This window comes from Garra rufa, chromosome 9, assembly GCF_049309525.1.
Source record: "Garra rufa chromosome 9, GarRuf1.0, whole genome shotgun sequence".
In the NCBI taxonomy this organism is placed as follows: domain Eukaryota; kingdom Metazoa; phylum Chordata; class Actinopteri; order Cypriniformes; family Cyprinidae; genus Garra; species Garra rufa.
In genome coordinates, this window is record NC_133369.1 from 19846214 (window position 1) to 19857242 (window position 11029).

The 11029-nt window shown below is 36.3% G+C and overlaps 1 protein-coding gene across 1 annotated transcript; it reads right to left on the reverse strand.

The window, feature by feature from the left end:
* Positions 1-948: 948 nt before the first annotated feature.
* Positions 949-10467, reverse strand: gprc6a (G protein-coupled receptor, class C, group 6, member A). Its single transcript, XM_073847770.1, has 6 exons — positions 10259-10467; positions 6072-6369; positions 4637-5398; positions 4338-4532; positions 2095-2218; positions 949-1988 (listed from the first exon to the last, which is right to left on the reverse strand). The coding sequence occupies exons 1-6, from the start codon at positions 10465-10467 to the stop codon at positions 949-951; spliced, it is 2628 nt and encodes an 875-aa protein (XP_073703871.1).
* Between the last annotated feature and the right edge of the window lie 562 nt (positions 10468-11029).

Sequence of the window (11029 nt, forward strand, 5' to 3'; positions counted from 1 at the left end):
GGGCTCGGGACGCTCCCGAGCTCGGAGCCTTTTCTCCGGACAGCACTCCAATCACGCAATACCATACTCCGGCTAATTATATGTAAGCGTGAACTCGTGAATTATTATTATGTTGAAAACAGCTGAGTAGAATTTTTTCAGATTTCTTTGATGAATAGTAAGTTCAGAAGAACAGTGTTTTTCTGATATAGAAATCTTTTGTAACATGATCAATGTCTTTATCGTCACTTCTGATAAATTTAAAGCGTCCTTACTAAATAAAAGTATTCATTCTTATAATTCTATAATTAGAATGATTTCTGAAGGATCATGTGACACTGAAGATTGGAGTAATGATGCTAAAAATTTAACTTTGATCACAGGAATTAATTACATTTTGAAATATATTTAAACAGAAAAGTTATTTTAAATACTATCATCATTTTACTGCTTTTGCTGTACTTTGGATCAAATAAATGCAGGCTTGGTGGAGATACTTCTTTAAAACACATTAAAAATCTTACTGTTCAAAAACATTTGACTGGTAGAGTATATGCTACATACATTATTAATAATAAGTTATACATTTTTATGTAATATATTATTAAAAAATATGGAATAAAAAACGTCATAAAGTTAATGAAGATAATTTTAAAAGAATTACTGTTACTGTCTTAGTTTGTGATAATGCAATAAAAAAAAAACAATTAAACAATTTATACACAGTACACAAAAACACATATTTTACAAAAACATATATGCATACATAAACATTTTATTTGTTTGCCACAGTTAAATAAAAGTATTAATCATTCAGATTAATCATCATAATTTATTACAGATCTTAAAAGATCATTATATGTGAAAAACAAAACTATAAGTTTCATGTCAGATGAAGACAAAATGTCATCAGAACAGTTGCTTTGACTCAGGATCTCAAATTATCTTCAAATTATTATTAGTGCTATTTTAAGCCACGTTATCTATTTTTGGTACAGAAACTTTCTCCTCAGGCACAAGTGACGGATTGGATATGACGTAGGCTGAATTCTCAGTTTCACTCTGTGGATGAGTTCCAGTCAAGCCCCTGATGTTCTCAGCGCTCTTTCTGGCGTATTCATAAACATTTTTCAAAAATGCATCTTTGGTATTATGCTCCTTTTTGAAAATAATTACGTAACATTTTGGCAGGAAGTGGCAGCTCAGAATCCCGTAGTTTGAAATGAGAATAACAACCACCTCCACAGCCGGTACATATTTGCCACTGGTGGTGAGATGCACTGGAATGAAGATGACCCAGGCCATGAGGTAGATGAGCATACCAAATGTGATGAACTTGGCCTCGTTATACTTCTGCGGAAGTTTTCTTCCTTTATAAGCAAACGAGAAACATATCAGCGCCAGTAAAGTTATGTATCCCAGCATTAACCCAAACATCACATCTGAGCCCTCGTTGCATTCCAGGAGGATGGATTTGGGTTGAACCTTTTTGTCTTTAAAAGGCCTGTACAAGGTCAGCCAAACAGTGCAAATAGTGACCTGAAGGCCCATGCAGATGCAAACGATCAAGTAAGGCTTGTAGAGCTTGCGCAGAAGCTCCTTCAGCTCTAGGTTCATCTGGAATGCCAGAAGGATCTTCAAGGACTTCACCAAGATGCATGAGACACACAGTGTAAAGCTCAGGCCGAAGATGACCTGCTTCACCATACACGTCAAATTGCTCGGTTCCCCCACAAAGAAAATGACACTGATGAAACTCCCCAGCAGGGAGAAAAGGATCAGATGACAAAGCGGTCCACCTGCAGCCTTTACCACCAGAGACTCCCTTTGCCAGAAAAACAGTGCGGACATCGAGAAGAGGAGGAGGATCCCGAGAGCAGCCAGCGTCAACAGGACGATAGCGAAACCGCTGTCCCACTCAAAGTACTCATAAAACTTAGGATGACATTCTGAGCTATTAGCGTCTGACCACTTGTACTCAGTGTCGCACTTGGAGCATGCGTCTGCATCTAAAAGACAATTTAAAACATTATGTTTTATTGGCTGTTGGGATAATATCGGAAGTGAAGATTATAGATTTTGAACTTTAGTGTAAAATGGCTCCAGTGAACTTACCTGTGTGGTTGGAGTAGTGGTTTTCGGCGCAGGAGAGACACTCATAACAGCAAGTATGCTGACCCTCTGCTGTTTTTTTGTACTCCCCTGGCTGACAGGTGTCTGAACACCTAGACACAACATTCTGAGAAGAAACAAGTGAAAATTGTTTTAGGGAATGCTAATAGAAAACACAATATGCTGAGGAACAGAAGAGCCTTAGGAATGCAGGGCTTATGAATGTTCCAAAAGAATGTTTAAACTCTGGTGAAAAAAACAGCATATGCTGGTTAGGTATGTTTTGATGCTGGTTTAAGCTGGTTTGTGCTTGTCCTTTGCTGGTTTGTGCTGGTCCTTTGCTGGTTTATGCTGGTCCTTAGCTGGTCATGTGCTGGTTAAGGACTAGCATAAACCATAAAAGGACCAGCTTAAACCAGCATCAAAACCTACCTAACCAGCATCCCAGCATCAAAACTACCTAACCAGCACATGCTGTTTTTTTCAGCAGGGGACACATTTAACACGGTATACCCATCCGAATGTAGTATTGCAGTACTAGGTAGCTACTAAAGGGACATGGTGATGGAAAATATAGAAAAGTATGAGATGAGAGGAAAAAATATATTTCAATGCTTTTGTGTTTATTTGTAGTTTTCTGTAAAAACACTTTTTTTTGCTCCCAGCGTAACTGTGTTCGCTAGCAAAACCTAACAAAAAAGTTTCTTGGGGGAATGTAAAACGTTGTGAGACAATGCAAAAGCACTGAAATTTACATTTTCCTCTTCTTGTGTTTTAATTTTAATCACTGTCCTGCAAGCATCAGACCAACTAGCAATGAGTAACTGAAGCCATTTCAAGATGATTTTAGTTAAAATGGCTGAAAAAAGTACTACCGCTAGTAATATGATTTAATGGTGAATCACTTTTGACCAATAGGTGGCTCTGTTATTAAATCAATGTGGTGTCTTCAGTGTGAGGTGACAATGGCACACACAAAGTTTGGTGTCAATAACTTTGCCTAGATACAGCCTCAGACATAGTTTGGCATCATGTCAAAATTTGTTGTGGTCTTAGCCACCTTTTCCTTCACATTAAAGTGGGCATGGCCTTTTTTATTTTACAGGTGTGGCTTCCTTTCTCATCTGCGTCCAGCTATTTTTAGCTGTACAAAACAGCTTGTTTTGCTGCTTGATATTGCAAATTGGTGCAAACAGTTTTACCATTCCCTGCATGTTGTTATGCTTCTCGTTATTCGCGAATAATAAACCGGAAGTCTTACCCATAGGCTTACTTTCACGCTAGGAAACGGGTAGATACAAAAACGGTTTTATCAACACGAAATCCATAACTTTTTGTCAGCACAGTCTGAAGATGATCTGGCTCGATTTGGTTGAAAATCGGACAATTGTTCTAGGAGGAGTTCAAAAAAGGTTTTTAACGGAAATCTAAATGGCTGATAGAAAGTTCAGCTGACTATGATAAAATTGGTATCTTTGTTCTTGGCATGACCCAAGAATATATTAAAACCAGTTTCATTACAATATGCCAATTTTAATAATAATGTTATTAGCATGTTTTTATTTCTTTGTAACATTAGGCCACAGTTCTGTCAGAGCATGATGGCGAAGACACATACAGAGTTACACAAGATATGCAAATTTGTTTCATTTTCAAACAGTGTTTTACTATAAAACCAAACCATTCAGAAGTTATAAGCAAAAATAGTAGGTGGTGCTGCCCCAAAACTGTGCAGGTGTCCTCAGGCCATGGTTATTTTAACACACAGCAAGTTTGGTCTCAATAAGGCAAACCATTGTGGAGATATAGCATCACATACATTTTTGAGTGCTCTTTGTCAAATTCGTTCATGCGTTATTTGATAATAGTTTGACTAAACAACTTGAATTCTATATCTTTTTGAAAGCAAGGTCTGAAGATGATCTGAGCAAAATTTGGGGAAAATCAGACAAACTGTCTAGGAAATGTTTGAAAAAGTAAGTTTTTTTAAAAAACTTGACTTGTTGGTGCTAGAGGGATTGAGATAGAGACTCCAAATTGTCTTTTGTGACAGATAGCACGGTCCCCTATCTGTGTGCCAAATTTCATAACTTTCCTGCAAGCGGTTCTATGGGCTGCAATAGAATTAGAAAAGCCAGAAGAAGAAGAACGCCAATGGCTAAAATAGGTGCAATACCACCTTCGGTGCTTGACTTTTTTATTAGCAGAAAACTTGATAAAAATGACCATTAAAGAGAATACATTACCTCAATATCACTTATATTCTTCCTTGTAAAAGTGAAACTGCTGTTAGATGGATAATATTCTGCTATTACGTTATGTTCAGATTCATGTTCATCCCATAGGCAGACGTCATAGCCCAAATTGATGTCGCCGTTTGCGTCGAAGTTGTACATGACTCCTTCTTTCTCAAAAGTGACATTCCTCAGCTGTTTAAAGAGCTGAAACACAAACATGCATTGACTTTTAGGATGTTGACTGTGACAAGGCAAATAAAAAAAGACATTGAATTTGACAGCAAGTGTCTCATAGTGTGGTAAATTACCTCCCAGGGTTGAATATCTGTAGGGGTCTTGCATTGTCTATTTACACATAATTTAGCCACAGCATTAACAATAGCACTGACTGCCATCTCAATGCTGAAGACCATGTCTGAGTGTGTGTTTTTGACTAGTTTCTCTACTGCTTTTGCAGCATTTCCTACATCAGACAGGTTTAGAAATTCCTCCAGGAATGAATTGTTCATCTTGGCTTCACTTTCAAATTGTAGATCGTTAAGGTACTGATTAAAACTTGTAACATTTCCACTCCTGAAGGTGAATCCCATTATATTTCCAATATCTGAGAGGTTTACGTCTTTCAGAATGTCTTTATCGGTTGACCAGTTATCACTGGCCACCCACACCTTTTTGTTTGAAACGTTCTTACTTTGCAGGCCCTGAAACAGCAGCTTCATTTGAGACGACTTAGCAAATGAAACCACCACATTAACCTTGGTGTTTTTCTCAATGATATCCACGGTCTTGTTGATGTAGTTGTTTAATTTTTGTTGGTCTGCTAGTGAGTCTGGTAGAATCGCCTTGAAGGCCACACAAATTCCGTTGGTTTCTGTGTGTTTAACAAAACTTTCCAGGGCAGAACGGCCATAGTCTCCATCTGTAATGATAATGCCAACCCAGGTCCATTTATTGTCCTTCAGAAGTTTCACCATGGCACGAGTTTGGTACTCATCACTGGGGACAGTCCTCATGAAAGTAGGGAAGCGACTTTTGTCACTCAGAATCGTAGCTGTAGATGCGTAACATATCTGCATAAAGGATGAGCAAACAGCAATTAAAGGTTACATTATGACAAATTTCCTGATAATTTACTCACCCCTATGTCATCCAAGATGTTCATGTCTTTCTTTCTTCAGTCGAAAAGAAATATTAAGGTTTTTGAGCAAAACATTCCATGATTTTTCTCCATATAGTGGACTTCAGTGGTGGCTAACAGGTTGAAGGTCCAAATTGCAGTTTCATTGCAGCTTCAAAGGGCTCTACATGATCCCAGCCGAGGAATAAGGGTCTTATCTAGTGAAACGGTTGCCATTTTCTAAAAAAATGAAAAGCTTGAAGCATTACGTAATCACACGTGTGATGTAGACAGAAGTACCATTGTTTACAAAGTGAAAGTGCAAAGAAAGTCAAACGCCCTTTATAAAAAAGGTAAAACAATGGATGTCGGATGATTTTAAAGCTGGAGGGGAAATGAGATGGAGTTTTTCTCTACCTTCAACCCATTGATCTCCATTGAAGACCACTAAATGAAGAAAAATCCTGTATTGTTTTCCTCAAAAACCTTAGTCTTTTCGATTGAAGAAAGAAAGACATGAACATCTTGGATGACATGGTGGTAAGTAAATTATCAGGATTTTTTTTTCTGTAAGTAAACTAATCTTTTAAGAATTATATCATGCTAATTTCAGGTGCAGATCTAACCTGTGGAATCAATAGAAGGTTGAGTATCCTGGCAACTGCGATGGAGTTCTCAGAAGAAGCGCTCCCAATTACCGCCATTATTGGCTGGACGGGTTGAGAAGAGTTTGTTGGTGAGTCACAGTCTGAAAATGGCCGTGTGAGGTCTTGAACAGCCCAAAGTGCAGTCGTGACATCAGAACATGTGTCATAGATGCGATATCCAAGAGTTATGTTCAGACTGCTTAACATGGGGGACCTGTTTGCCACTTCCACAGCATTAATCATCGCTAGTGCCTGATTTAGACCTTTTGTGTAGTATCTAGACGGAAGCAAAACCACATTAATAGTTGGGCCAAACTTCTTCATCATAAGCATAATAATCACAGTCTAATGTTTAAAAAAGAAAGAAGCATTATACACAGTGTAATGATGATGCATCATCCAATAAGTTATTAGACTTATCGGATTGTATCAGTCAAAAGTTTTTGAACAGTAAAATGTTTAATGTTTTTTTTTTAAAGACTCACCAAGCCTGGATTTATTTGATCCTAAGTACAGCAAAAACATTTTGAAATATTTGTAAAGTTTAATATAGCTGTTTCTATTTGAATATATTTCAAAGCTGAATTTTTAGCATTACTCCAGTCACATGATCCTTTAGAAATCATTCTAATATTCAGAGCTGCTGCTCCAAAAACATTCATTATTATTATATTTAAAGGTTTTTTTATGAATAAAAAAATATTATTATTAGTATTATTATTATAAGTAATAATTTCAAACAAAATTACTGACCCCAAACTTTTGGACAGTCGTGTATATTGTTAGAAAATCTTTATATTTTAAATAAATGCTGTTCTTTTTTACTTTTTATTCATCAAAGAATCCTGAAAAAGTATCACAGGTTCCAAAAAAATATATACAACACAACTTTTTCCAACACTGATAAAAAAATCAGCATATTAGAATAATTGTAGGATCATGTGACACTAAATACTGGAGTAATGATGCTGAAAAATTCAGCTTTTATCACAGAAATAAATTCATTTTTAATGTATATTAAAATAGAAAAACTTTATTTTATATATTATTAATAATATTTCACAATATTATATTTTTTAATGTATTTTTGGTTAAAAAAATAAACTCAAAAACCTAATTTATTTAAAATATATTAAAAATCTTACTGTTATCCCTCCTTTTCGAAAGATATAAATATTGCAGTAATTTCACTTTTGCTTAAAAAGGGATAAAGACCCTAATGATTGCTCTAGCTATAGACCTATGTCCCTTCTTAATGCTGATTAAAAAAATTTACGCTAAAGTGCTTGCTCTTAGACTTCAACCATTTTCATCTAAGCTAGTTAACAGTGACCAAACAGGTTTTATCAAATCTAGATTAGCTTCTGATAATGTTAGACGGTTACTTCACATAATTCATGGCTCTTCCTCGCTGGCATCGCCTGCTGCTATTCTCTCCTTAGACGCTATGAAGGCCTTTGATCGTCTGGAGTGGTCGTATCTGTGGTCTGTTCTCGAGACAATGGCTCTGGGTCCTCATTTTATTCGCATGATTAAAGTTTTGTACGCTAATCCCACAGCCATGGTGCTGACAGGCAAAGCCTGTTCTTCTCTGTTTGTAGTAGCCAGAGGTTCTCGTCAAGGGTGTCCCCTAAGTCCTTTTCTTTTTGCTCTATCTTTAGAGCCATTAGCACAGTCAATCCGCACTGATAAAAATATTGCCCCTATCTCAATACAGGGAACTAATCATCATATTTCATTATATGCTGATGACGTTCTTCTCTATCTAGGTAACCCGTCTCAATCCTTACCCAACATTTTGAATAAGTTTGACCGCTTCGGTAAGATTTCGGGTTATAGAATAAATTGGAACAAATCAGCTCTTCTCCCTCTGAACGGCGCACTGAAGAGCACGGCACTACCCGTAGATATTCCTATGGTTAAGCAGTTTAAATATCTAGGCATCACGATTGGAGATTCCCTGCAATTTATTAGTAAGAACAACTATAATGATATTCTTTCGAAAATTTCGTCTAACCTGGAAAATTGGTCTTCACTCTCTAATTCTCTAGCACGTATTTCAATTATTAAGATGAATGTTCTCCCCCGCATTAACTTTGTGAGTTCTATGCTCCCGTTGGCTCCCCCTTGTCATTTCTGGGATAGATTGCAGAGCTTAATAACCAAATTTGTATGGAACGGCAAACGACCACGCCTTAGAATTTCTTAGAATCTTACAGAGAAATAAACTCTCTAAGTTTAAGTTGTATCACTGGGCTATTGCGCTTCGTCCCTTGATGAGCTGGTATGATGCTGAAGAGGATATTTCTTGGCTTTCTCTAGAGAGAAACTTGGTGCTTCCGCTCAAACTGAATGAAGTTTTATTCACCAATATACCTTCAAATAAATGTAAAATACGCTTTGGTCCCCTAGTATCTTACGCTATATCAGTTTGGAGAACGGTGGAAAAAGCGTGCGGCATCCTCTCTAAATGGAATCCCTACTCTCCTATCTTTAATAATCACAAACTGCTCGTTGGGAAGAATCCTATTCATTTCGGTCAGTGCAGGCATTGGTATGATAAGGGGATTCATTCACTGGGTGATATCATGGGTGACAAGGGCCTACTTAGCTTTGAAGAACTCTGCTCTCAATTCAACCTGCAGAGTTCTAGATTTTTCTTTTATTTAAGGGCTGCCATGAAGACTTATGGGGTCCATTGGTCGGCCTCTCTGAAAGATCATCCTTTATTAAGAGTACTATGTTGTTCTCTAGGAAAGAGAGGTTTAGTTTCTAAGTTATACAGGTTTTTTTGGATAAAGTATTTCCTCCTTTGGCACTGGATGTCTCTTGGCGAACTGATATTCCGAACCTCTCCCCGGACTTTGAGTGGGATCACGTTTGGTCTATGGTATCTCAAGCTTCTAGGAACCCGGACCATCAACAAATTCATTTCAACTTTATCCACAGGACTTACATGACACGTGCAGATTATATTGTATGAAGCTGAAACCTGATCCATATTGTACTTTTTGTAATACAGGTGAATTGGTACATTTTTTTCATATCATTTGGGAATGCCCGGGGGTTTCTAACTTCTGGAACATGGTTAGTGACAATCTGTCCACCTTACTTGATATTTCGGTGCCTTCTTCCCCTTCTGTTCTGATCTTAAACGATCTATCTGATATTCCACATAAAATTCAGAAGCGGGTATTTCTAGAAGGACTAACAGCAGCCAAGAAGTTGGTTGCAACGAGGTGGAAACCTCCACACTCGCTCAATAAAAGACACTGGGTTCTCACTTTTATGGATGTTGTATATATGGAGTTGTCCACTGCACGCATCCATGGGGCAAGGGAAGATGCCATCAGTTTCTGGGCTCAGATTTTGGAGAAACTAAAAAACATGCTGTCTTAAACTGAAGGGGTTTCAACTTTTTCTTATACGCTGGTCTTGGGCTTTGGCTTAGTAGTCTTTTTTTTTTTTTTTCCAATATTACTTCAGGGTGGTTTTATGGCTATTTAAGGTCTTCTTTGGTTATATTTATGCTATCTGTATAATCTATGATACACTCTGAAGTATGCTTGATGTTATTTTAATTTATTTTATGTTCTTTTTGTATGTTTAAATAATAATGCCAATAAAAAATTGTTCAAAAAAAAAAATCTTACTGATCCCAAACTTTTTTTTTAAGCAGCATATATATATATATATATATATATATATATATATATATACTGACTCCTTTGAGCTTTTAAATGGTATAGTGTATCTGAATAATTTCAGATAAATGCTGATCTTTGAATCTTTCTATTATTAATATTTCTATTTTTCCTAAAATCCTGAATTTCATAATATCAATGCCTATGAATCAGAACAATATGATCAATGAAACTGAAGCATTTAATTTATGGAACCATTAAGTAATAACTCCATAAATTATAATGATTAAATTAAATTATAGAAACTCCTGCTCTACTTTGAGTCTAACTCTAACATATAAAATTTCAAAATAAAAACAAGATATTTCTTATATTAATATATTAATTCTTAAAATATTAATAAGGAATAAATTCACAGAATTATCCAATGGTCAAAATAAATAATAATAATAATAAAAAAGGCTCAGTTCAATCCTCATTTGTGTGACCATAATAACTGAATTCTTCACACTGAAAACTCACCTGCTGCAGTTTGGACGCTGAGGGGAAGAGTAGCTGTTTGATCCTGTGTATTTCACTGCTTCCACTGCCTCATGGATGGGGAAAAGACCTCCAATGATGATGTCTCCAGGGGCCATGACTCCTTGGTGGCTGAAATGTGCCAGAGAAACTTCTGTGACCCCTACCAGCACAGACAACGTGAGTAAGAAGTTCAAGTCCAAACGAGCCATCACAGCTTTAGGCTGTTTTCCTGAGTTCACCTGAGCGACTGACAGGTGTGCTCTCACACATCTTTGTTTATAGTACACATACATCTCCTTTCATGCATAGCTACAGGAAAGTAGAACACACACACCTCCCACACTTTCCTTAAGTTCCTCCCCCACCCCCTGATATGTAAAAAGTATAAAGGTGTCTTCCTGTAAAACAGGTGAAATATGACCGATGCCAACAAATGCCAAAACAACAAAAGAACAATCAAGGCCACCAGTTGTTTCTTAATATACATTTGGTAATGTGAAACCATCATTTTTTGTTCTTACTTGACATAAGCATTAATGCAAACAAATTAAAAAAAACAATCTTATTTTATTTCAGCTAGAGGTATTAAAATAAAACATAAAAAATAAAAAAATAATTGAAAAACTTATTTAGACATTTTTTAAAAACAAAAATGACAAACCACAACAAAATTCCTTAGACACTAACTAAAATTAAAATGGAAAATATAATTAAATATTCATTCATTCAAGATTATTTATACAGCGCTTTTTACAATACAAGTTGTGTCAA

Excerpts from the sequence above, each read along its gene's own strand:
- gprc6a (XM_073847770.1), bottom strand. The coding sequence starts at position 10,467 with ATGGCTCGTTTGGACTTGAACTTCTTACTCACGTTGTCTGTGCTGGTA. Across the intron at positions 6,370-10,258 it reads CAGCGTCCAAACTGCAGCAG|ATACTACACAAAAGGTCTAA; the intron begins GTGAGTTTTCAG and ends GCTTCCGTCTAG. Across the intron at positions 4,533-4,636 it reads CAGATATTCAACCCTGGGAG|CTCTTTAAACAGCTGAGGAA; the intron begins GTAATTTACCAC and ends TTTGTGTTTCAG.